Raw genomic sequence first — 27,922 nt, 5'->3', positions numbered from 1 at the left:
AGAAATGTCACAAAAGATACATATATTTTTAAAGAATGTTATCATGGTGCTTGATAACATAGTAGTAGTATTCTTATTTTATATAAATATATATATATAATATATACAATCTAAAGCACACGCACACACACAAAAAAAAAACAGGCAATCAGTCACGGGTGTGACCTGCGTCATTGTTTATCAACCAATCCGAGAGTGACGTCAAGAAACGAGGCGCCTGAGACGTAAACCTCGCAACATGGCGACTCTCTGGAGTGAGTACGAATACTGGAGACACTACCGTTTTTAAACCAGAAAATAGGCAGTAAACCGTACGCTACAATGTGGTGGGGTTAGCCGACACCACTGTCCAAACAGCACTTTAAGCGATGCTTGCAGAGGTAAGTGCTTGCGCTACACAGCGGATGAAGAATGCCCACTAGTTAGATTCTCCCGTGTTGTATGTGACAGCTAGCTGGCGGCTAGCTGCGCCTAGCCGCAGCCCCACAGGTAAACACACCCGGGCAGGGCGGCTCACGGCGGGCAGGGCGGCTCGCCGCAGACAGGCGGCTCTTCTCGTTTCAAAAACAGCATCAGCTAAGTGTCACTCAAGCCAGGATTACACAGCTAATGCGAAGAGCCCGACGAGCCCGCACTGTCAAACCCTGTGCTTGGATTAGCTCATGTTGAAGCAATGTCAATGATATGCGCTTAGATGATATGAATAACAAAGCCATTACAAAAAGAAGACTTTCGGTATCACCACAAATTAAGGTGAGACGAGTGTTGGCGATTTTCTTGATAAGTCAAAACGATAGCACTACTTTTACTATAACCGTAGTTCAATGTTCAGGTTATTAAGCTTGATAGAAAGGGGCTGTCTGCTCAGGTGTGGGCTCCCCGAGACGTCTCTTATCATTTGAACACCTTCCCACAGCAACGTTGTGTATTAACTATCTATAATTTAAGGCAAATTCAGACAGTAATATGCATAAACGGATCAATTTCCTGGGATTGTTGCACGTTGCATTCCCACAGGTTGGTTCTGAAGAGTCTGCTGACCGCTAACCCTGAGCGTCCAGCTTCATCTGTTGTGGTTGTTTTTGCTGCGATTCATCTGACGCTGATTGTCACCAAAGTCTGGGTCTTGGATAACATACACCGCTTTGATAATGGCCATGTCTTGGTACGTCAGTTACCTTGTCATGACCAAATGAGTTGAACTGTTTGTTACTACCTTGAGTATTATGTTATGCTTGCAAAGCTTCACGAGGGCCTTTTGTAAGCACTCTTAATTGTGCAGGTATTTTCATTCATTTTCATTCCCAATTGGATAATGGATAACTGCTATGTCCACCCCTTCAGCCCAGTGTCAGGCAAACTGGCCCCGGCGCCTGTCCAGCAGTTTAAGAAGAGCTTCAGCCATTGTATAACAAGTCTTTATCCGTGTGCTTGTCTACATTCATGGCAGGGCGCGCTGACCTCTGCGTAATGCTCAGGCCATGGAATTACTCTAGCTTTGTTTAGCTTGATGCTGCAAGTGTGTCGTATTAACATCGTCTCGTATGCAATCTTTAGCCTCCCAAGGATGAAGGTCCTATGTCGGACCGTGGCTGTGAGATATGATGCTAATGGCTGTGCTGTGAGAGGGTCATTAGCTCTCTGTGCATCACTGGACTACACACAAGACTACTGCTGAGATAGGAGGTGTTGATGAGGCTGTTGTCTTGCAACTGCGGTGTCTGATCCCGCCGACCTGTACATCACTGTTGTTGTTGCGAACTGTCATCTGAAAGGAGAGTTAGTTTTGTTCTTCCAGAGTGCGCTGAGGTTCTCATCACTATTTGGCCCTTGTCCATTACACTCTTGGGTTCGAACCGCCTTCAATGATTAAGCTGAGGCTCTCAATGGCGGCTTAACCCGGGGCATCTTTAACAAAACACTCGAGCCTCTGGTGAACTCTTGTTTTTCTTAATTCCCATGTGTAGAATATGGCTAGTGTTGCATCTGCGTGTACACACACTCTTGTTTGAGCACCAAACGGGTCACACATTATGTGTGTACCCAGTGTGTATACCCACAGTTATAAAGCTTTACCTTGCTGCATTAGAAAAGGGGGAGATCGCATTAGGGTGTCTTAATCAAAGCTTTGAAGGATTGCCCTGCTCTTCAGAGCAGGCCTACCTTTTGTATGGCTTACCTTCCCCTCCCTAAACCACACTGGAGGGCTGGAAAGAAGACCTTCTCCAGAGACCCATAAGAGGAGTCCTAACAAAGAATTATGCTTTTGTTCAAGCTGTTAACAAATCCTATTGCTTTTCATTCCCCCCCCAGTTCGCTCCTCAAATGTTTGTACCAAGCAGTCAGACTAACCTGCCAAAGGAAAGACACAACTGGCTCTGCCAGTCTGCCATCTGTCTATGAGTCAACATTTGTTTCTTTTGGTTGCAGTCCTTATTCCTTTGTAACCTCCTCAAAGATTACAAATCATTATGTTGCAACTAGAGAAGGAGGTGGGAGGGGGATTGAATACAGGTTCTGGACCAGCTGCTCTGGTCTGCTCTCTGCATCATGCATTTGATCTGAGCATCCACAGTTCCACCTTCTGGCTACTCCACCTGTCGCCCCGCCCAGAGCTGGTTAAGGGGCCAGCTTTGAAAGCTGCAAGCCGCCCCAATAAATGAGTTATGGAATCTGAGTTTTAAAGAATCCTGGCATAACCTCATCACAAACACTGGCTTCATATCTGCACATCCCGTATCCGTGCTTTCCTTTAAGCTTATCGTAATAGTAACACTAATACCGTGTAGTGTGTGGATGTTTGTAGTGTCAGAACTAGAGTTATGATCATGCATGTACGGCATGATCAAGTTGAAAGCCTTGAGTCTGAGGCCTTTTCCCTACTTTGTCTTCACTGGATCGGGACATTTTAGATACCATTTTGTAAACTAACCATCACTGTAAATAAACTAACATCAATGTTTTCCATGAATGGCCTTTTAGGCACGCACTCTTCCTCCCAGGTGCTAGACATTGATCTGCAAAGGGAGATTTTATTGGCTGAGAGATGTATATACTACGGCGTAGCCTAGCCACCGGGGCTGGTCCAAGGCACACAGAAGTTGAAATATTCACTCCCAAGCCCTGTGTGTTTGGATAGTCTAGTAAAGGAAAGCCTTCTTGATAAGGCGACTCGCTGTTTGGTAAAGTCTGCACAACTTAGGACTTGTAACTGAAGTTACTAGGCCTCAGTGAGAGAGTGAGAGCTGGTGACTGATGATACACTCACAGGTATGTTGAGTCCCTGTGAAGTTAAATAATAGAGCACGTGGGTGTGGATCATGTCTCTGACTTTGTTAATAGGCTATAACCCATTCCTGTTCTCCACCTCTGTCCATTCAAACAAACTGGTATTTCTTTGCATCAGAGAGCTACTTGTGAATACAGAGACTGCTAATGGCCTTTATCTATTCATGTGTGTGTGTGTGTGTGTGTGTGTGTGTGTGTGTGTGTGTGTGTGTGTGTGTGTGTGTGTGTGTGTGTGTGTGTGTGTGTGTGTGTGTGTGTGTGTGTGTGTGTGTGTGTGTGTGTGTGTGATCGTTAAGCGTGTATTACTGGACCAGATGGAGCGTGTTGTTAAAACCCTGTATAAGCTGCGGAGACTCGATGGTTTCGGAATCCATCTCTCTTCCGTTTTCTCCGGGGGAGACGTGCCTCCCCAGGCTCAACCACAGTCCGGAGCACCGCCTGGTCGCTGATAGGCTGAGCCCCTGCCAGGACCGCTTGCTGGGACCCACAACGTCACAACCGGTCCTGCGTTACCAAACCCTCCCCTACTTGAAAGGCATTCAAATATTTTCCCTGCGTGCGTCGGTTGAACTTGGCAGCAGGGCAGCTGTTGGCTAGTGTTCCCAGCGTGCTACATTCAGGGGCGAGTGCACCCGGAGGGGGATACTTCCTGCAAGGGGATAGAACCAAAACAAACGTACACGCAAAGCAAATGGAAAGGATGAGGCCATTTCTTTGAGTTATTGCAAATGTTGTTAAGGTGGCTGCAATCACTCACCATGCCGAGGAAAGTGTGTTGTGAGTGTTTACCGCGTTTGTCTCTGCGTCCTGTGCTCGGAGGTTTAGTCCGTGGTGATGCCACTGCACAGTATACTAAGCTATGCACGGTGATGTTCCATCAGCACTAGTTCCTCTAATCGACACGCACATGCACACACAAATTGTCCGGAGAAGCCTCAATCCGGCCCATCTGTCCAATCAAGCTGAACAGAATCAATTAATGATGGGAGGAAGGCTGGCCTGATTTACGTCACCGTCAGAAGGATACTCTTCTAGTCTCCCTGATCATGGTGAACGTGGACTTAGCCTCGCTGTTGTCACAATGGTGTGTGTCTGTGTCTGTGTCTGTGCGTAGAGTATAAAGTGGTCGTAGTAGTGACTGCGATGGCTGTTGACAGACGAGTGATCTATGTAAACAGCACAGCAGAGTCGGAAAAGGAACTCCCCGTGTGTCTTCCCCAGCTCTGAGAAGTGAATACCAAAGGCTCCAAACACAATTACACGTCACTGCCAGCCAATGGATGATTAAAGTTCCACCTGGGCTCTAAAATCAAGTCGGAGAAAGGATAAGTGACTGTTCATGGTCCACATGGTGGAGCATGTAATTCAAGACGGGCAAAACATACCAGAAGGCGCCACAGGCTGCTGACGGCCGTCTAGGGTGTCTGTCCATAGCAAAGGGGTTAGCCTATCCTGGCTTCGGTTTCTGCTAGTACATGAATGCCTGAAAACCCACCATAAGGTTATTGTCTGAGTCAGGGCAAGACGTGGTCCGACCTGTCTGGGGACATTCCAGACTGCTGACCAACTCTGTCTGTGTCTGCGGACCGTTGGTACAACACATAGCTTATTATGGGATGTTTACAGATAGAACACCAGTGGGCCCCTTGCCGACATTATTCATTTTGTTGAAACACACGTAACAACATTTTGTTGTTAGGTGTGTGTGTTTCAATAACCATTTGAAATCAATTCAATTAAAATGTATCTTACTTTGTTCTAAATTAGTTTTTTCTTTGATAAATTCCTTATGAAACGGAAGCTTTTTCAATACAGACTAGCCCAGACTGTAGTAGAGGTGTAGTTTCTACCATGCCATAGTTCTAGCATAACGGGTTCTTCAATGCATGCACTATGAGCATTTCACATTCACATTCCCCAGTCATTGCACTGTCGTCATCCCATCACAATGCTTGTCACCTTGTTGTGAGCAGCGTCTCGGAGCGCTCCGAAAGCTGGGCCCTGTCATCCCTCTCTGTCCGCCTGCTGGGTCTTCTGGGGAGATGTGAGGCCGCTATCGGGTGACTCCAGAGGAGGTGTCTGGGTCCTCACTCACTGATCCTGGGGAGTCATCCTCCCAGGCGTCTCCTCTCTCCCCAGGAGGGGGGGGGTGTGTGTCTGTGTGTGTGTGTGTCCGACTGTCCGTTCATCCTTTGCGTCATGAGGATGTGGAATAAAAGGTTATGAGGCTTGTCATATATGCTAAGCTATATTAGGCCATGCTGTGTATTGTTCACCAGCATGTCAATCAAGGTCCTACTGATTGACATGCTCCCTGACAGGCACCACAGAGTGCATAGGCCTGTCTGTGTGCTAGGCTGCTAGCCAGCGCTGCTAGCCAGCGCTGCTAATGTTACAACATGTCTTCTGCTACCCTGGAGGCTGTATTATGCATGTATTACATGGGACCCAGGGCCTTGAAGCAGATATGAAGGCAAAAGGGGGAGGCAAGCAGAGATAAGTCAGTTAGCATTATCGTAGTTAGCCTGCTTTACACTAGGGCTGAAGCGATTAGTCAATCAATCGAAGTCGTTGAAATGGAAAATCCATCAAGTGCTGATATATTGTGATGGCATTTTATATAGTCAATTAGTATTTGATTAATCAAAAGTGTAAGATAAATCAACTATGAAAATAATCGTTAGTTGCAGCCGTACTTTACGGTCTGGGTTGGAGGAGTTGTCTATCCAGAGAAAAATAGAGCATGCCTTCCTGCTTGGACAATGACCGGAAACGGAGGATTTGAGGTGCACAAACTCAGGGGAAGGATTACACCTCATCACTTTCAGAAGTGATGATTCACCCCAGCAGGGAATTGTATGCTTATTCTAAACCACAAAATAACAACATCCCATAGAGCATGTCTTTAATGTTATCGTGTGTGTGTTTCAGGCCAGTCTGTCCATCGGGGGATGGGGGGGTCTCGGGGTGGTGCTGTTCCTCATCACCTTCGGACCCTTTGCCATATTCTACCTGGCCTTCTACATCCTCTGCTTCATTGGAGGGTGAGTCTGAAATCCTTCTGTTCTAACACACACACACACACACACACACACACACACACACACACACACACACACACACACACACACACACACACACACACACACACACACACACACACACACACACACACACACACAGTCTGAATCCCATGGACACCCCGTAGCCGTGTGTCCTAGCTCTGTGTTTAGGCCTGTGTGCCTGTCTCTCTCCCCAGCGGCTTCGCGGTGACCCTGCTCTATGGGAAGATCAACTCAGAGAAGCACCTGGAGAGGAGCGAGCACTCCTACCTGCCCCCCATGCAGACGGGCATCCAGAAGGTCAACACCCCTTCATGTGTAAGCGTAGCCTGTGGCCCTGTCCCCTTGGTTACACTTTTTATCGTTAGAGCTGATGTGATATGTTGATCGTGTAGAGATGAGCAATTTCATTTTTGGAGTCCATTAATATGATGATGGTGTCTGAAATGTTGGAGTCTGAAAGCTGCAGTGTATATATCTATTTCATATTCTTAGCGCCCTTGCATTCCATACCCTCCTCGCTCTCTCGATCTCTGACATTTCTAAATGTACCTTTTTATACTTTTTATAAAAAGGTACATAGTATCTTGATAGCAAATTGCTCAGCCCTAGTAACTGCACCCCTTTTTTTACCTTGCACTTTCTCTCTATATCCCTTTCTCTTTCTCTCTCCATCTTTAGACCTTGGATGAGTTTAAGCTGGACCTGAAGCCTATCAAGATTGACAGGAGGTTGACGGGCTCCAGTTTCATAGATGAGCCACTCCAACAGGTACACATCTCTTCATGTATAATGGATCACAGTGTTTCCCCTAGGATGGAGTTGCGGAGGTGAAATGGTTGTTTTTTCGCTCGCAAATCTTTTTGAGTGCTCGCAAAGCGCACGCTGCCGGGAGGTTTCTATGTGTCTGCCGGCACCAGAAGGGTGTACATACAGTACATTTTTGCACATTAATGAGCAGGGGAAATATGGAGAGATTAAACATAATACAAGTATAATCTTTAAAACAATTCTTTACATTTATTTAGCAAAAAATATATTATATCAACAACCACCCTATGCAGTAAAATCCCATAACACAAATACTGCAACAATCGAAAAGGTCTGTGCCTCTCCAACCAATGCATCTTCCCACTCCCTCCCCTCCCCTCTCCCCATTCCAAAGGTTGTAGTAGGACCAAAAAGAGGCCATGCCTCTATGGAAGGAGTTGTCGGGCTCTAGAGTCAATAATGGCGATGCTATTTTAATGTTAACATTGTGGTCGTGTTCAGTTTTGCACTTTGCAGACGGTCCCTCAGCTCACAGAAGCCAATGCAATTCACCGTTCGCTAAAGTCGGCTTGTTTGGATGAAAACAATGTTGTAGCTGGTTCTCTAGGTTACTACATTTAGCTAGAGGTGTCAATTGTGTCGCAACAATGTTTTACTGATGATCTATTGAACCGCAAACTCAGAATCTGCCCATTTATTTCCAACTTTACCGAAGTTCCTCTCCGTTTATATGCTTTACTCACAGCGTGAATTTACCTGGATATGAAGCATCTGTAGCGCAAAATAATATTTGTTTCTAAAGAGAAGACGGAGCTCTCCTCTCCGTTTATATGCTTTACTCGGGTGTGTGAATTGACTTTGATAGGACGCGTCCGTAGCGCAAAATAATATGACTGTTTTTTAAAGAGATAAGACGGAGCTCTCCTCTCCTCTCCATTTACATGCTTTACTCACAAGTGTGTGAATAGAGTGGCGAAGTCATGCCACTTCCGGTAGAGCCCATGGGACCTATGAGATCGTAAGAAAGAAAAAAAAATTATGAATGGGTTTCAATGGAGAGAAGGTAATTATTATCTGGTCCCAGTCTTTATATGCCCTGGAGTACACATATGTTGTTTGTGGATTTAAATGATAATTTTTCATGCAAAGAAAACTAAAACATTTCGTGAAGAAGTTTGATAATGCCCTCCACTGCTTTCGACGCAAATGATATACGTCAACACTCCGGTACAGACATGGCGATCTCTTTGCTCCACTTCACCGCTTTTTTCCAAGGGGAGGATAAAAGCATCGAAAGAGGTGAAAACCATTATAAGTCAGGCATGTGGAGAGTTTCAGTTAGGCCGATGGGGAGCTTGTCGGTCTTGTCCACGCCAGTCGCAGGGAGCGTGACGTCACTTCTGTTTTTATTAACCTGCATTGAGATCAACTTGCATAGTCTTAATAGTTATTGTTTTTGAGTGGATTGCAGTATTTGAGCCTTGGTTAACTACGTGAGCAGATCAGTATTCATAACCTTATACCGCCACTGCAAGTGAAATTGTAGTGAAAAACGGTTCAATGAGCTGCAGGAAGGAGCAGCGGCTGAGAGGAGCCTGGTATGCCTGAAAGCTGAACTGAAAGTTCCTTTATGGTGACGCCTGCAGGACTCGGTTGCTTCAGGGCTTTTATTTAGTTTGCAAGAGGGAACCCGTCCTATTGTTTGTGTAACAGGGAGAAATGTGTGCAGTGCCACACCGTTTCTTCCCCACCATTGGTAAAAATGTCATCTAGACCAGTCAAAGTTTAGCCAGACCTTGAGTGGCCCTCTCTAGACAAACTGTGAATGTCCTTCAGTGGGGGACCACTGCTGCTGTGTTTTTCCACCTGTGTCGAAGGTCATCAACGGACGTTCACAGACAGACGGTGGGGAAACTTTTTAAAGGTGTGGCTGAACCAGGACAGACAGACAGAAAGGAAAAAGAGAGAAGCAGCGAGTGCTAGTTAGTGAAACGGCAGACACAGCAGTTTTGAATGGTCAGATGACACAAAAGTGATCTCTACCCAGCGTGACTCTAGTTCTGTACCATGCACGAGCGCACACACGCACACACACAGCCGTCTTCCCTGCGGCTCTACTGTCATGTGCAACGACATGGGCCTGGCTGCGTGTTACACACTGCACATGCACACACCCTGTACTCCCCCTCCTCCTGCTGAAGTGTGTGTGCACATAACTCTGTGGAATGTTTTCTTTCTTTCTGTCTCGTGCTCTTGTTTCATTTCCTTTGGGTGACATAACTCTGGTTGATCCCGTCAGTGTACACCAGTGCAGTTCCTATGGAAGCTGCTGCTGACGTGGGGGGGGGGGGACGGACATGACTAATGGCTTGGCCTAATTTAATCAGGTGGCTGCAGCTGCATTTTAGTGTGCGTGGGCATGTGTGCACTTGCAATGGAGACGGAGAGAATGGGAGAGAGAGAGCATAGGACTGTGCTGTGTTGTTCGTTGCTCGCTCACACATGCTCAAGGCTAGTAGAGCTTTGAGTAAAATGTTTCTTTGTTGGGGAGCCATTTGGTTAGTTTTTAATCTGTACAGCCACAGGTTTGATTCAACCTCTTCATTAATTGGTCAATCATTGTTCAAGCAACAAGCATTGTCACGGCCAGGCCCAGGATAGACAATTATATTGGGACTTATTCAGACTCTTTCTACCAGGCCTGGAGACCATCCTGATCACGTGAGCTCACATTCGGCTCTGCTACACAGATTAGTCTGGACCTCTAGCCGCCCTCATCGATTTCAGGGGCCGGGACCCTATGCCTTGACAGACAAACTAAAAAATAACACGTGAGACACTTTTGCGTGACGGATTTGGGGAACGGCTAATGCATATTTTCCGCCGAGAAACTCTGCTCATGCATACTCATGTTCTTGTTTAAAAGTCATTAAGTCTGAAATAACTGCACTTATGGCTTTGTTTGCTCTACTTATGTTAACGTTATGGCTCGATTCTTCGGGGCCACCACTACTGTTTGGCCAGCAGCAGCCTTTATTTTATGTCATCCACTACAACGCGGTCCCTTATTGGCCCGTTTACGTCATCAACTATGACTCAGTCCCTTATTGGCCCGTTTACGTCATCAACTATGACTCAGCCCCTTATTGGCCCGTTTACGTCATCAACTACGACTCAGTTCCTGATTTGCCCATTAACGTCATCATTTACGACTCAGACCCTGATTGGCCCGTTTCATTCATCAATTACGACTCAGTCCCTGATTGGCCCGTTTACGTCATCCACTACGACTCAGACCCTGATTTGCCCTGTTACATCAACTAGGACTCAGTCCCTGATTTGCCCGTTTATGTCATAAATTACGACTCAGTCGCTGATTGGCTCCAATTACATTGTATTTCAGGACAGAGGAATGAGTTTGTGATCAGGACGGTCTGCTTTCTACCAGCCCCATGTATCAGGGCTCCAGACTAACTTCATGCGTTGGTTGCACTAGTGCGGCTAACTTTCTTTTAGGTGCACCAGCACAAAATTTAGGTGCACCAAATTTTTCATTGCATCGCCTTTAACGCCATAAGGTCACATTTTTATCGCTTTCCATAACTTTCATATAATGTGACTGATTTTTTAACAAGAATAATGGTGCGTTCCAGGCAACCCGTAACCCGTGTTTTTCCACAACCTTCTACGCGTGAAATGCCTTGGAACGGCAGACAATCCCGCAACTCACTACCCGTGAACTCGTACCAGACCGATTCACTCCAAGTTCCAGCTTGTAACTTACGGGCTAAAAGGTTTCCCTGGAACGCAGCATGAGATGTAGAGAAATGTTTGTCTTTATTTGAAGCACAATTATATATAAAATAAATAAATAAAGTGTTTGAAGTTTTTCACTGAGCTGTAATGGAACATTTCAAACTAAAAAATTAAGCAAAATAAAACATTTCCAAATAAAAGGGCTTGTGCGTGTCATTCAGACTCTCTTAATAACTACTCTCGGTAGTAGGGCAAGTTGGAACAGTAGGCTTAGTTTTTTTTTAATGAAAAAACTGAAATTAATGAATGAAAAATGTTTTCACCTCACTTAATTTTCGCCCTCTTTTGTCGCGATTATTTTTTTTATCCGTTTCAGTTACTCTGGCGCTAAGGTCGTTCGCAATTAAAAAAAAAAAAAAAAAAAAAAAAAACGCAAGCAGTGAACAGGACCAGAGCCAAGGCTCTGGCAAAAAAACGACAGAGCTCATTCTCTTATTGGTTTAGACCACGATAGGATCCTACCATGAGTGTGAGTTAGATTACAGGAGAACACAGAGCGATGATACGATTGCAAAGGAAACTAGAACTGCAAGCAGTTATGCAGGGGTCCAAGCGATGTGCATTTCGCCGGCACAATGCGACAAGAAATGTGCATTTCGCCTATTGATGTTCAAGGAAAAACATTCTCCATCATTGAACTCTGCCAAACTGATGACCATGCATATGGTGTCAAATCCCTTTTATGTTTGTGGTCGTAATGAATACTGTCCCACAGGTGATTCAGTATGCATTGAGAGACTACATCCAGTACTGGTACTACACCCTGAGTGAGGATGAATCCTTCCTGCTGGAGATCAGGCAGACTCTGCAAAACGCCCTGGTCCAGTTCTCTACACGGTACCTCGCTCACAGACACACATGGGACCCATTAAAGTTTATCATGACCAGTTATCGTCTAGCCTGGGTATACCCATGCTGCCTTGCACGCAATCTCATTTCGCGCTGCTAGACAGCCTGGATTCCATGGATCCGATTTTCTCCTGAGATAGGGAATCTATCACAGAATGGGGAGGGACGGCAAAACGATGACGACATCTATGCGACACACCCATCGGTTTCTTCCTCATCGAATATCTGTCGCTCTACATACGTCATCTGGTATAATTGATACGATTGTACAGACTCGTATGATAGACATTTGTAGTGCCCAATAAACGGCTCCGGGCAATCGTAAACCACCCCTCAAATACGAGAAAATGAATGTGTGGTTCCCAGACCTCTTCTCAATGTAGATTGAGATGAGGTCTGGCGTTAGCCAGGATAGTTATCGTCCATAAATGACATTTATGTCATCACTGACATTTATGTGGGCACCTCTTAATGTAAGCCCTGGCCGGTCCAGCTTTATTGCATTTCTAACAATCTTGTGTGTGTTTGTAGGTCCAAGGAGGTGGACTGGCAGCCTTACTTTACTACCCGCCTGGTGGACGACTTCGCCACTCACCTGCGCGTCTTCAGGAAAGCCCAGGACCGGCTGGGGGACCGAGAGGACAAGCAGAGTAAGGCCACACACATGGAATGATCAGGCCATGTTTTTTATTTTTTTTTATGTTCTTTCATTTTGTTTTGATGGGTTATCAAGGTGTGCATTAAGCACCAGCATCAAATCCATTGCAATCTCACGTAATTTCCGTAAATTGATTTACATCTATTCCTTCAAGCAAATTTTATGGCGGTAGTCTATCTACCCCTCAGGCTATGTCTAAGCAGTCAATAATTACTGTACACTCAGATTATGACGAGGGGGCTCCTACAACTTTGAGTCTTTCTAGAAATTAGTTTATTAGCCAAATAACAGGTGTATGTGATTATATTTTTGTGACGTTTAAATTAAGTACTATTTTGTAGCTGTGTTGGGGATACATCCCTCTATGTTTTGGTTACGGTTTTCGATCCGGCTGTCCATGACTTTAATGAATGCATGATAATCAGGACTCTGAGTGTTGTGGTGGTGATGTCGTTCTGGTTCTGACCAGGGGACATGACGGACGAGCTGGTGGACTCGTTCTTCGAGGCGGAGGTGGAGCTGGAGAGGAAGATTTGCCGAGACGTGGTGTGCACGTCGCGCAAAGACGAAGAGGGTATAATATGCACCTTCCTCTCGCTATCCTCTCTCTGTCCATCACTATATGTTTACATTCACTCTCCCCTCTCCCCTTCCATCACTATATGTTACATGCACACTTATCTCTCTCTCTCCTCTCTCTGTCCATCACTATATGTTTACATTCACTCTCCCCTCTCTCCTTCCATCACTATATGTTACATGCACACTCATCTCTCTCTCTCTCTCTCCTCTCTCTGTCCATCACTGTATGTTTACATGCACACTTCTGTCTCTGTCTTTTTCTTATTTATATATATCCCTAATATGTTTATGAACACTCATCTTTGATCTCATTGTGAGAGCTTCGTTCAATTGCAATCATATACTGAACACTTTCATTGTAATATGACCACTGTGCACAAGTAAACATTCTGATTTGATCCTGCGACTGACTGTAAAACACATTTAACCACTTAGTGGATAAGTGTTATGTCTTGGCAGACAGATCTGAGAGAGTGTGTGTGTGTGTGTGTGTGTGTGTGTGTGTGTGTGTGTGTGTGTGTGTGTGTGTGTGTGTGTGTGTGTGTGTGTGTGTGTGTGTGTGTGTGTGTGTGTGTGTTTTTCTGTGTGGCAGGTTTCCTGCGGGACCTGTGTGAAGTGCTGCTCTATCTGCTACTACCTCCCGGAGACTTCCACAACAAGAACATGAGATACTTCCTGCGGGTGAGAAACTCACAGGGAATAGTGTCACGCCATAGCAGAAAATCTGTGCTTTTTACTATTTGTTCATTTAGCAGATGCTTTCATCCAAAGCTTATTCGGATGTATGCCATTAATTAGGCGGTAGAGGTTGGACATTTGCCTCAAGGATGCCTTTTTTCTAGACCGTAGACATCGAGGTTTGAACCCGCAGCCTTCTGTCCGAGAATCACATCCCCACCACTAGACTATCGAGTGACTTCACTATGACAAATACATTAATCTAAGGTTCTGTTTATCAGTAAATGGGACATGCAAAAAGCATTTTCTTCTCTATTTTTCTGGGAGTTTTGTTTTTGTTTGTGGTGAAAATGGCTGATGAGCAAAATGTTGACTGTAACCCTAACCGGTCTAAGTGAGGCCACGGTGGGCCCTGGAGGGGGCGAGGCTACAGGAGGTCTGCGGTGTTGATGTGGATTCTCTTCTGCCTGCAGGAGGTGCTGGCACGGGGCGTTCTCCTGCCCCTCATCAACCAGCTGAGTGACCCCGACTACATCAATCAGTTTGTCATCTGGATGGTATGACCCTGTTCACTGTTATTCCCCTGCCCCCGGGGAGTCCAATAGGAGAGAGGGGGTGAACTGACCAATGCTATTTAAGCTCTGCTGTTGTAAATTATTCCTCAGGTACTGATGGAGTACCCATAGTCCTCAAAGGATTTTGTCATAGGGAAGGGATTCTGTGTTTGTTAATGTGTGTGTGTGTGTGTGTGTGTGTGTGTGTGTGTGTGTGTGTGTGTGTGTGTGTGTGTGTGTGTGTGTGTGTGTGTGTGTGTGTGTGTGTGTAGATCCGTGACTCCAGCTGTAACTACGAGGCGTTCATGAACATCCTTAGGCTGACCGACCGCCCGCCAGAGCTGGAGGCCGTCAAGGACAAGGTGCTGGAGGAGCTGCAGTACCTCCGCTCCCTGGACACGGCTGGAGACGGTGCGCACTCACTTACACGCAGACACACACTTCATCTAACACACACTTCACAGACTGGCCCACATTCTGATGCCAGTAAATGTGTGGATCTATTTTATTTACATCAATTAGTTTTTTTCATTATTCTTATTACTTTCCCTCACTCTCTCACTTTCTCAAATCCTGCAGACATCAACGTGATTAAGAATCAGATCAACAGTCTGCTGTTTGTGAGGAAGATCTGTGAGACCAGGATACAGAGGCTACAATCCGGCAAGGTGAGCTCCTCTGCAACAGAGCACAGCTCCCATAGCGTCTCACTCAGCATCTCAAGAGCTCCCATTCAGTACTATCGGGAATCATCATAGGACCGTGTTCATGGTCAGGTTAAGGATAAGGTTATGTTGCGGGGAACTGCTTGGAAATTGGATGATAAAATGTGATGCGGTTGGGCCGGGGAGAGCTAGGATGTGTCTCCTTTCAAGCCCCCCACGCTAGCTCCCTGGGGACACCTAGTTCTGTACCACTTCATGCCTCTGCCCCTGAGGCCGAATGTCGCCTCACATGAATACTCCTTGAGTGTCGAGGTGTCCCTGAGCAAGACACCTCACCCTGACTGCTTCTGACGAGCTGGCTGTTGCCCAGCATGGTTGACTCTGTCGGTGTGTGAATGTGTGTATGAACCTATAGTTGGATGAAAGCTGCTGCTAAATGCCCTAAATGTAGATGTGAAAGCGCAGCACAGAAAGCGTTTACCTTCTTCTCTGTGTGTGCTTCTTAACCCCTGCCTGTTTTTGTTTTTTTTACGGGCTGAACAGGAAGTAGATGCACTGAAGCTGGCCGCCAACTTTGGGAAGCTGTGCATCATTCCCTTGGATCACATCCTGGTGCACAACATAGCTCTGCAGTTCTTTATGGGTAAGCCCTTCTGAAGCCTTTCCAGACAGTTAGTTAGTTAGTTAGAAATTGATTGTCCCCTTGGGGAAATTGTTCTCAGTGAAAAGACAGATACACATGACCGTTAACAACAACAACATAAAAAACAAACAACAAAAAGTAAATAAAGATAAACAACCACTGACAAGACAAAACCCCCAAATCATCATATTTTCCACATAGCTCAGGGACACATCTAAAGATGTTGGCATTTTAAACCAACAATTAAAACCTTATTTTTAAATGTTTGTTTAAAAGGCTGATGGATTGTGGAATGAATGACTGTTTTGTTCTATTTTTGGAGAGGGCTGGGTATCGAAACCTGCTACCTGAGGGTAATAGTTCGAAGGTGGAGAAAAGTGGGACAGACAGACATATTGTTCTTTTCCGTGGACTTGGAGCAGTTGTTCCTAATGCCTACTTAATCCATATCCTGCTTGTCCTATTTGATGACCCATAGTCATCACATTACTGGCCTTTCAAAACTGAAATCTCTTGCTTTTTAACACGGGAGGCGTTCAAAATGTCTTGCGACACAGAAGAACTGACATTGCACTGACGTTTAAATCGTTTAGATGAGATGAAGAGTTGAACCCTTTGGCTCACAGGGTCCCGTTTTCACATTGTGGACAATGTAAAAGAGCGGCGTCTTCTCAAGCCAGCGTTTAAAGAGCTGGCTTTAAGAGCTAGAGGTAGGACAATGAATAGTGGGTTGGTGTGTATGTGTAATCTATTACACATCGGAGCCACTGGGATGTGTAGAGCTGCATATCAAGCCATGATTTGATCGTGTTTCAAAGAGTATATCAAGGCTTCGTTAACTGTGGGGCTTATTGACACTCGGGGAGCTTTTGAAGCGGGAATAGTGACAACCGATTGGACAGATGTCCTATCTTTATTTCCTAGCTTTAAGAACACTCTTGATGCCATCTAACGACAACTCAATCGATCATCGGTGAATCGTTCACTTCCCCAGGAGAAAGAGCACCTTCCACTGTAGGGTGTGAGTCCAGTTGTGGTCACACACCATCACGGAGGCCCCGTTAACACACCTTTTGTCGCGCTATGAGTCATATGGCCGTCGAAGGGTAGCTTGTCATGTTGGAGGAACGAACTCGTAGAATAAAAGGGTAGGGTGCATTCCAATAGTCGTACCAGATCTACTTGGATCGCCCTTGCTTCATTCATCTCCAGACGCTCTACTCTGTCTCTGACGGCCAATGTCCAAGTGTGAAGTAGGCTATAGAACCTGCCTAAAGATGCCTCTCAAATAGCTTCGGACCGGTGACTGACGTCATGTTGTAATGCCGCTGGTGTGTGTGTGTGTGTGTGTGTGTGTGTTTGGTTTGTGGGGTGTGGTGTGAAGACTACATGCAGGCGGTGGGAGCGCAGGCGGAGCTGTTCTTCTGGCTGACGGTGGAGGGCTACCGGGTGACGGCGCAGCAGCAGCTGGAGGTGATGCATGCCTGGCAGCGCGACGGCAAGAAGCAAACCAGCAGCACTACAAAGGGCTTGCTGAAGGCAGCTGCGCAGGGCGTGTTCGAGCAGTACCTCTCGGAGAAGGTAGCGGCACCACACGGGCCGGCCATCCCTGCTGAATAGTAGAGACGTCCTGTGCGGTTATCAATCATATTGAAGCTGAAAAAGATGGCTCGTTTTCTCACCAGCTCTCTCTCCTCCTTTCGTTCTGTCGCTCGCCCCCCGGCGGCCAGGCCTCCCCAAGGGTGCAGGTGGACGAGGCCTTTGTGATCAAACTGGGGGAGAAGCTGCTGAAGGAGGACCCCACGGCGGAAATCTTTGATGAGGTCCAGAGAAAGGTGCAGAGGAAGGCTCATCACTTGGCTTCATGGCTTTGCGTTGTTATAGGTGCAGTTACACTTCAGCATTGTGTGTGTGTGTGTGTGTGTTCTCCAGGTGTACGACATGATGCTGCGTGATGAGCGCTACTACCCGTCCTTCAAGCAGAGCCCGCTGTACGTGCGCATGCTGGCCGAACTGGACATGCTGAAGGAGCCCAGCTACCGGGGCTCGGACGACGGCGACGGAGGTGTGTGTGCTGCCGTAACTGTGTGTGCACAGTTACGGTGCGTGTACATTGGTTTGGTTTGTCTTTGCAGTGCCCCATGTTTTGGGGGATTGAACATTCGGTTTTTAATACTAGGTTGTTTGATGATGGCGTGTAGCCAGGGTATAGGCCAGGGGTCTTCTATTAAAATTGAACAAGGTCCAGTTACTAAAAATTCCTTCCAAGAAAGGTCCGAACCTACCACGTCCTAATAGCCTTCTTTTGTCAAATACAATCAACACGGCATATTACCTTATCATTTCAGATGTATTTATTTTCAATTTCCAAATAGCTTACTCTTAACCATGAAAAACTAGTAAGACAAAGTAACGCATATTAACATTTCAAGTGAACAAAACAGGTACATTAGGCCTGCAATTCAAGTGAACATAAAAAGTGCATAAGGCCTACATGTGAAGTAAACAGAACAGGAACACTAGGCCTACACTTCAAATAAACACAAAGTGCATTAGGCCTACATTTCAAGTAAGCAAAACAGGTACACCAGGCCTATATTTCAAATAAACACAAAAAAATAGCATTAGGCCTTCATTTCAAGTAAGCAAAACAGTGTCTCAAGTGGTGTTAGACCCAACAGGTCCTCACAGATCTCTTTCTTGTCTTGATAAAACAAACATGCTGTTTTTATGCTGTACTACTGACTATTCTGCCTTTCAATTTGTATTTCAGTGAGAAATGATTTTACTAACATAATCATGCTTTGTATAGTGAAATCATAAAAAATATTATTTTAAATTGGTCATGGGTCCGGATAGAACCGTCACTTGGTCCGCCGTTTGGAGATGCCTGGTATAGGCTATGGTAAGGTGAGGGCGTATAGCCAGGGTATAGGCTATGGTCAGGTGAGGGCGTATAGTCATGGACTAGGCTACTGCCAGCAACTACTTGTAAGCATGTGGACCTTTTTAATTGTGGTATGTCTCTTGCTCTGCAGAATCCTTCAACGGCTCGCCCACGGGAAGCATTAACCTGGTATGTTATTGTTTACTGTCTTGTCTTACTGTTTTATTTTCGCTGAATACATAGTCCTAATTTGTGTTGCTTCTTAATAGCCCCCAATTTTTGCAGCAGGCAATGTAGGTAATATTGTACTTGACTAAACAGTGAAATTAGTAATAAGTGGTAATCTGTAATGATTTTAATTGTTTGACTGCAAGAATAGTTTCATACTCTTGAACATGGTTAAAAATAAAAACTGGCCCCAGCCAATGGAGGATTGAGATGATTGGTTTGCCGGTACAAAGATTCTGGCTTACACATGAATTTGGTTGCTTGGCGTGTTAGGTAAAAAGACAACATTCCCATGTATTTTGGAACCTTCTCTGGAAGTTCCCAAATGTTACTGACCTCCTCCCTTTGTTCAGTCTTTGGATGACCTGTCCAACTCCTGCCATGATGACACTATGCAAATCCATGCCTTCATCTCTGATACAGGTACGCTCCCTTACACATTCCGAAGTCATTCCTTAACAGACCGTGTTGAAGTTTAGCGGTGCTCCCAGGCATGAGGTGACTTATGCTGCTATCCATTTGGATGGTACGCTGGTACGAACGTGACGTATTTCCCTTGCTTCAGCCTTCCAGTTTGCCATTTGTGTTTCTGTCGAGCCATGAGGGGGAGTAGTAGCAGGCTAGTCATCATTAGCAACATAGCCTCTTTAGCAAACCAGCTTCAAAACAAAACTTTACATTGAATTGCACGCAAAGCAAGACCGTGCAATGCATAGATTGGTGACCAGATTAAAGCAGCAATGAAATCAAGTGTGTAAGATGTTTTAAAAACGACATTAAAACCACCAACGTGGTACAAATAGAAAGAAAATACATCTCATCCCCCATTAACTATGGGCGCAGCCAACTTCTTTGCGAGTTGTACAGCTCTGCTCGCTCTACTTTGAAAGTGACGAGATACTACGACCCAAAGGGGGCGTGCCTCAGTGAAATGCCGCAAGAAAGCTGGGAGATTTGCGACTTTACCACTTCGTAAATCCAAATGGATAGCAGCATTACCCGACATTGATGTCAAACATGCTGGTGACATTTTAGCAATGCACTCTGAAGATCTCTGGATATACTTGTGCGTAGTAGTAGTAGTAAACTTGGAACATGCAGCAGACGTGCCAGACAAGCAAGAACAATGTTTTTTTTTTAAACCTCACTCTAATATTATCATGTTGATACGGAATTAAAATAACATGAGTTGAACCATCGCGTGGTGTAGGAATACAGTTTAACCATCTGAGTGAGTCCTATAAATAGTGAGGGGAAATAAACGTGAACAAACATGAAGAATCCCCTCGACAACATTCAAACCAAACGGCTGCCTTTCTGCACGCTCCTATGCAATACCTCCTCTTGTACGCTCCACCTGTAAGGCTGGTTGTGATTGGCCCACTGGAGAATGTTTTAACATCCGCTATTATAAAAGAGGATTTTACTTGTGTATTGCAAAGTGTCTCCTAGCCCTTCCCCGTTCCCTCGCCCTCCTCCCCTCAGACTCTCTTGATTATTTGATCCTTCCCACCATTGATTAAAACATCCGTTTGCTTTTTTGCCATTATGCATGACACACACGTTGTGTATTCCATAATTGCTCTCCTTCCATCATTACTTTCAACATTTTCTGTTCTTCCTTTTTCCTTCTTCTGTTCCTTCCGGTCATTTCCCTTTTCTGTCCTCTTTTATTTTTCTGTCCCTTCCTCCACTCTATTCCTGCTCTTCCTCTTCCTGCTTCTCCACCCGCCACACACTCTCCCTTTAATTCCTTCTTCCTGCCTGCTATGGAATATTCACCCTCGCTCCTTGATTACATCACCCCCCCCTCTCTTATCACCCCCCTCCTCTCTGATCACCCCCCCCCCTCTCTGATCACCCCCCCTCCTCTCTGATCACCCCCCCCCTCTCTGATCACCCCCCCCTCTCTGATCACCCCCCCCTCCTCTCTGATCACCCCCCCCCCTCCCCCTCTCTGATCACCCCCCCCCTCCCCCTCTCTGATCACCCCCCCCCTCCCCCTCCCCCTCTCTGATCACCCCTCCTCTCTGATCATCCCCCCCTCCTCTCTGATCACCCCCCCCCCTCTCTGATCACCCCCCCTCCTCTCTGATCATCCCCCTCCCCCTCTGATCACCCCTCCTCTCTGATCATCCCCCCCTCCTCTCTGATCACCCCCCCTCCTCTCTGATGACCCCCCCCCCCTCCTCCTTATCATCCCCCCCCTCCTCCTGATCATCCCCTGCTCTCCCTGGGCTCCCCCTTTGCTCTGCCGTCTCCTCTCCCTACCCCCACCCTACCCCATGTGGTTGTGGTCGTGGTGCCTGTGTGGGGGGTGCGGGGTTAGCTGATCCTCCTCTCCCTGGCTTCTGGGGTGCCTCAGGGGTGTGCAACGACCACGGCAAGACGTACGCGCTGTACGCCATAACCGTGTTCCGCCGCAACAACGACGGCAGCGAGGACTGCTGGAAGACCTACCGGCGCTACTCCGACTTCCACGACTTCCACATGAGGATCACCGAGCAGGTGGGCAGCGGGGCTCCCAGCAGTTTACACGTTTACACCGGAGTCTAGCCCTTATTTAAATAATAGAAGATTTCTCTGTCAGATGCGTTCTCAATTACTGGAAACACTCTGTTTGGTTTAGGCAAGGGTAAACGTCAGCACTATCTGTGAATTCTTCTTCTTTGTGTTTACCCATCTTGAAAATATGCCAAAAGTCTGATTTATTGTGTTAAGCTGACCCAGAGCTCGGCTGGTCAAGCAGTCTTTGGCCTGCTGTTCACTGTTTTAGGGCTAGAGGGGTACCCGTCCAAGCAGCACTTGTTATCTCCATCGGGGGCGTTTTGTGACGTATCCCGTCAAAGGAAGAGCGCTGCTGCTCCGATGCCTTCGCTTGGAAGCCCTGCCTCCTCGGCAGCTCCAGACGCTAGACAGACAGGACTGATACCGGCGATGGTGACTTCAGTACCCCGCCTAAGATCACTAATTTAGGGTCGAGCAAGAGAGCCAGAGGAGCGCCCTATGGGAGTGCTGCAATTTCTGTAACAACCAAGGTGGCTGTCGCCAATGTGTCTCATGTTTCGTTACTCTGATTGGTCTTAGCTCTATCCAATTACGTCCAGAGCCATTTTGGTCTATGCCCGTTGACAATGGCCCTAGGAAATTGAAAATGAACTGAGAGGTTTAAAACTAATATGCATTTGGGAAATGTAATGCTGATGTCAGTTTACCTTTGAGCTAGTCTATCATTGGACTTGTGAAACTAGTGTCTGACAGAGCGGGCTATTGCCTGTCTTACTGACTGTGACTTGTTGTACGGTGTGGCGCAGTATTGATCGTGGAAACGGGGCTTGTAGCACTACAAGGGGACGTGGGCCTTTACTTTGACAAAATAACAGCTAACATAATGACTCCTAAGTGTTCGCTGCAGTACGAGAACCTGACGTCTATCCTGCGGCTGCCTGGGAAGAAGACATTCAACAACATGGACCGGGACTTCCTGGAGAAGAGGAAAAAGGACCTCAACGCTTACCTCCAGGTACGGGCTCCTACTCACAGCCATCTCTGTGTCTAGCCTTGTGTGTGTGCGTGTGCGCGTATTCACTGCGTGTGCTCTCCAGTTACTGATAAACCCAGAGATGGTGAAAGCCTGCCCTACTCTGCTGCCTCACGTCTACGACTTCCTAGAGAACAAGGCCTACAACAAGGGCAAAGGAGACTTCGCACGCAAGGTCAGTGAGTCGCAGACCCCCCCCAGAGGCTGTGGGGGATGATGGGCGGATATGTTTGTGTTTTCGGATGCGGTTGAGATTTGTTTGATTCTGGTGCCGTTCACCAGAGTGGTTGTCCTAAACTCCCTCTGGCGGGGCGTCACTCTCCAGATGGACACGTTTGTGAACCCGCTGCGGAGCTCCATGAGGAACGTGTCCAACGTGGTGAAGGCCTTACCCGACAGCCTGGCCGAGGGAATGAACAAGGTCTCCGACAACATGGGACGCATGTCGGAGCGTCTGGGCCAGGACATCAAGCAGTCCATATTCAAGGTGAGCCTCCGCCAGGAGGTCCATGGATCCCTGCATCCAGACCTTGAAGGTTTAACTTTAAACTGATATTTCACTCTTCATTTTGGAGCATCATTTGTAATATTGTGGTGAGGTGTTGGGAACAGGAGCTGGGGTGTACCAGATCGCTCGCTCGTTGGCCAGCACCCCATCATCCAGAGTTATTTTCAAAATGTTCTAACATAAATGTGTAAATGTTTGCTTTTGATAAGACTATGTATGTCAATGATTGCACTTCTCACCATCCCTGAAAGGAGGGACCCCCCACTCTGCGGTTCTCCTCCAGATTTCTTCCTTGTTAATGAATGGAATTTTCATAGCCGTTTTGGATGCTAGGGTCAGGGGGGTATCATAAATACATGGCCTGTAAAGCCCTTATGAGACTCTGACTATTTATTAAGGGCCATACAAATAAGATTGACTTGACTGCATCTATTTCGGGGCCTTAACTTCTAACACAATGATCATTCAACGTATATATTAATATACTCGTCAAATAGTCATATTATACATAAAACTATTGAAGGTATAACCAATCTAAATCTCTCAAGTCCCCCTTGAGCCCGCCCTTGTGGTCTGGTTAGGGGTCCATGTGGGCTGGTTAGGGGTCCCTGTGGGCTGGATAGGGGTCCATGTGGGCTGCTTAGGGGTCCCCGCTACAGAGCTGGTGCTGACGTTGGCTCTGTGTGTTCAGGTCCCTCCACTTCTCCCCAAGTCGGATATCGACCCCGAGCACTGCCGCGTGCTGGCCCAGCTCGACGACAACGTGAGTGTGGTGTGTGTGCGGGACACTTGGAGAATACATTGAAGCAGTGTACAATACATTTAATACTGCCGCTCCAGAACCTGACAAGCTGGTGTGTGTGTGCGTCCGTCCGTCCATCCAGGTGGACGACAACATCCCTCTGCGCGTGATGCTGCTGCTGATGGACGAGGTGTTTGACCTGAAGGAGAAAAACCAGTGGCTGCGAAGGAACATCAAGAACCTGCTGCAGCAGCTCATCAGGGCCACGTATGGAGACACCATCAACAGGTCGGCACAGCCTCATCCCTCCCTTAGCTCCTACCCTACACTCCGACCTACACTCCTACCCTCACCCCTACACTCCTACCCTCACCCCTACAGTCCTACCCTCACCCCTACACTCCTACCCTCACCCCTAAACTCCTAGTACCCTCAGCCCTACACTCCTACCCTCCTACCCTCACTCCTACCCTCACCCCTACACTCCTACCCTCCTACCCTCACCCCTACACTCCTACCCTCACTCCTACCCTCACCCCTACACTCCTACCCTCACTCCTACCCTCACCCCTACACTCCTACCCTCCTACCCTCACCCCTACACTCCTACCCTCACTCCTACCCTCACCCCTACACTCCTACCCTCCTACCCTCACCCCTACACTCCTACCCTCACTCCTACCCTCACCCCTACACCCCTACCCTCACCCCGACCTACACTCATACCTATACCTAGCTAACTACTCACCCCTACCCTAACCATACCTGACTAACTGATCGTTTTCTGCTCGCAACAGGAAGATCGTGGACCACGTGGACTTCATGACCTCACCGGAGCAAGTAGCAGACTACGTCAAGAAGTTCAGGTACCTCCTGTCCCTCTTACCCCTGCCTTCAGCACACGCATATCATTAAGCTCACTGTGATTGGTTAGGGGGACGTGTCAGTCACCCTCTCCGGCCCCACCCTTTTCTGTTCAGGGACTCTTACTGGCCCAACGGGATCCTGGCAGAGAGCCCGCCCACCCGGGACAAGGGGACCCGCATGAGGACCCGTGTCGCGGCAAAGACCAACCTGCTGGGCATCATGCCAGGTGGGGCCCCCACACACAGATATTTGCAATACATTTTCTGAACATGGGTGGCCCAACTGGGAATGAAACACCAACCCTTACAGTGTTTATGCAATGTTCTGTCAGTTCAAAACTGGCAGAACAGAACATTTTCTGGAAATGCCAATGAATATAAAATCCGTAGTACCAGATTGTTAGTGCTTGGCAATTAGTTTTATGAACATCCTTACTGTACCAACAGCGATATATTCTTTCACCTTCTTCTTACGAATGTACTTCATGTAAGTCGCTGTGGATAAAAACGTGCTCAATGTAAATGTTAATGGCAACCATCTCCATGCACCTGTACGCCACGGCATACAAACCATAATAACCTGACCTGTTTCCACGTCTGACGGCTTTCTCCCTCCAGACGAGCTTAAGCACATCATCGGCGCAGATACCACCCGGAAAGGCATCCTGCGCGTCTTCGACATGTTCCAGCACCAGCCCATGAACCGCCGGCTGGTCTACGTCTTCCTGGAGAGCTTCCTTGAGACCATGTTCCCGCAGTACAAGTTCCCTGAGCTCTTTGTCAAGCTGCACTCACGATCGCCCCGCACCCACCGCTACAGCCAGAAACTTAAGAGCACCGCCCTCAAGAGGTGACAGGAGAGAGGTGGAGATGGACGGGTGGATGGGCCACCGGGCAGCAGAATCCCAAGGCGTGGAGGCGTACGAGATGGGCACGTCGCAAGCGTGCACATGTAGACCACCACCATAAACAAACACAGATATACTCGAGAATAACCACGATGAAGATTGAAGCGATTGGGGGAAGCGAGGTGTGTGTGTGTGTGTGTGTGTGTGTGTGTGTGTGTGTGTGTGTGTGTGTGTGTGTGTGTGTGTGTGTGTGTGTGTGTGTGTGTGTGTGTGTGTGTGTGTGTGTGTGTGTGTGTGTGTGTGTGTGTGTGTCCATTCTCTGGACCTCTCTTGGTCTCCCATCGACACTCCCCACCATGGTTCTTCACTCCATCCGGCTGAGACTTTAGAAAGACTGAAATGAACGGGAACAAGTCGACACTCGCACACTGCCCTCCTGACACACAAACACGAACATGTTTGTATGATCTTCTGTTTGGACCTTTTATTTAGGTGTTTAGCTTTAGCTGGCCCAGGCCGTGCCGAGCCCCCCTTCCTTGTCCAGAGAGCAGACCACATACTGTCGATGTTGGACGGTTGGTTTCTAACCTGCAGTGTAGCCCGCATTGACCCTCACCTTGCCTTACCCTCCTGCTTCTCTCGGCTTGCATATAGACGGATTGAGCTCTCATTCATTTGTTTGACCTTTGTGTTGAGGAAGATTGAGCGAATAATCACTTGGGTATTAGATAATTGTGTATATTACATAATCGCATATTTAGAAAACTGATTTTGTCAGTTGCACTGGTTCAAAAGGACACGTCTTGTTTTTTAATGTGACTAAACTCTCTGCATCAACCTAATTCTAAAGAGTTAGTCAAAGGCTTCCAGGCCTTTCCAGACTGTAAGAATGCCCCATTCAACACTACTGTCAAACTAACAAAGCACCTGCGCACACACACTCACCTGCATACACACGCACACAAGCAGACGATACTCCAAACACTACTGTGCTCCATATCAGTTTTCATGTGGGGTTAATAGGTTAATCCACGATGCACTGTTCACCTTTAACCCTTTCCATTAAAAGGGTTAAATCTATACTGTGGTGTTGGCGGCCCTCTGGCTTTGAAAAGTGTACTACTTTAGTATAATGTTTAAGAGAATGTACTTTGGTCTGGTCTGTACTTTGTTCATTGAGAGCGTTGTGTGTCTGTATGAACGTGCGTGCGTGTACGTTTGTAGCATGATGAACTCTTTTCAGTCCGAAACTGTGCCAGTGTATGCTAGTGAGCCAGCCTTAAAACACTTTATTATATTAGTGACCAAGACGTAGCTCTCCTTGACACGCACACGCACACGCACACACACACAAATGGAGTGATGCAAGGAAACAGATTTATCCCTAATTAATCACTTTTTTTTTGTGCAATATTTTTCTTCAGTGCATGTATATTTGAATGATTGGGTACTGAAAAAAAGTTTGAGCATACTTCTAGAGATTAGCAGGTCAAAAGTAAATCAAATCAAACAATCAATCCAACAACTTACATTCCGTTGTTGTAAAAGGACTTCTTTAATTAACCGACCTGTAACTATGTTTTTATGGTTTTTACTTTGAGTTTTGTTTTTATTTTTTGGGGGGGTTACATGACTAGCTCTTAAGCCAAGGCCAGACTTGGCCTAGAACAAATTTACTAGATGTTCAGTGAGATGTGGCTACCTGTCAGAGGCGCTCTCCTCCAATGGAATCGCAGGAATGACACTTCCTATGACCTCATTGAATCGCTGCTTAAAGCAGCACAGGAGGGAGTAGTGGGCAGGATGTGTGACTACCTGCCTAGACTGTACCGGAACCCTCCCTACCCATCTGCTGGGATCGGCTTGCACTGAGCAGCCCTGTTGGACTTTAATTGGCTTGAGACGAAGAGAACTTTTGAACCTCTTGCCCTTTAAGAGCTGAATATCTGTCCCCATACTCGATGCAGTGACTTCCCCTTTGTGTCCCTGTCTGTCCATAAATGAACTTGTCATGCTTTTGTTTTTTAAATTCCCAATGTATATGAATCTATGATGATAAAAAAAGTGTGCATATATGTACAGTATGTGTTAATAGTGTGCCTAAATGTACTGTCAATTCTATTTTCATATTTTTCCTTATCTACAAAAAAATTAATCAGTCATGGTAATTTTAAGCGACTGAAGAGGATTTAAGGGTGTTTGTTTTTTTTCCGCATCATGCATATCAAACTGCTACTTTTGGTGCAGCCGTGCTCAGATCAGTATAACACTAATAAAACAGTAACTGAGACTAACTGACCAATTGAGTGTTTCATATGTACTCTGTAAGGGCTGTATGTACATCAAGAACAGACTTTGCGTATTGCTTGGTGATATGCAAGCATCAACTATTCTGTATTACAGTTTTGAGGGGTATTCCATCAAAGTCGCTAACGAAAGCGGCGCTTAGAACTAGCCAACTTCCACTTGAGGCTAAACCCATTCCATCAACGTAGTTCAGCCGCTCCTTGCTCAGGCTAGATATGTAACCAGCCCAGAACCGTGAATGTCAAATCATGGATCAAATGTCCGAAAAGGACCGAGCGGGATCTTTTCCAAATGCGAACAGACGCTGCTTGTGGAGGTCTATGAGGAGTACAAGCATAAATCAAAAAGGGTCTATGAGGAGTACAAGCATATAATAAATCAAAAAGGGAACACCGTAACCATTAATAAAAACAGGGAGGCCGCCTGGCA

General features: G+C 46.6%; 1 protein-coding gene across 8 annotated transcripts; it reads left to right on the top strand.

The window, feature by feature from the left end:
• The first annotated feature begins 206 nt into the window (after positions 1-206).
• snx13 (sorting nexin 13) lies at positions 207-27,630 on the top strand. 8 transcript variants are annotated; one of them, XM_056583298.1, is made up of 26 exons: positions 207-753; positions 6,220-6,332; positions 6,548-6,650; positions 7,032-7,121; positions 11,653-11,774; positions 12,318-12,436; positions 12,914-13,018; positions 13,619-13,707; positions 14,178-14,261; positions 14,531-14,669; positions 14,838-14,926; positions 15,467-15,566; positions 16,951-17,147; positions 17,297-17,401; positions 17,499-17,631; positions 18,605-18,642; positions 19,035-19,104; positions 21,011-21,189; positions 22,097-22,204; positions 22,287-22,397; positions 22,548-22,709; positions 23,422-23,493; positions 23,615-23,760; positions 24,270-24,338; positions 24,453-24,565; positions 24,957-27,630. In XM_056583298.1, exons 1-26 carry the CDS (start codon positions 685-687, stop codon positions 25,190-25,192), a joined length of 2,961 nt encoding a protein of 986 aa, XP_056439273.1. In that variant the 5' UTR covers positions 207-684; the 3' UTR covers positions 25,193-27,630. The 8 variants fall into 8 exon arrangements, with proteins under 8 accessions (XP_056439273.1, XP_056439272.1, XP_056439277.1 ...); XM_056583297.1 differs by having other exon boundaries at positions 22,085-22,204; XM_056583302.1 differs by having other exon boundaries at positions 21,047-21,189; positions 24,957-27,626.
• The last annotated feature ends 292 nt before the right edge of the window (positions 27,631-27,922 follow it).

Source organism: Gadus chalcogrammus, chromosome 22, assembly GCF_026213295.1.
Source record: "Gadus chalcogrammus isolate NIFS_2021 chromosome 22, NIFS_Gcha_1.0, whole genome shotgun sequence".
NCBI lineage: Eukaryota > Metazoa > Chordata > Actinopteri > Gadiformes > Gadidae > Gadus > Gadus chalcogrammus.
The sequence above is the reverse complement of the archived record's forward strand: the minus strand, read 5'-3'. Positions and strand labels throughout refer to the sequence as shown.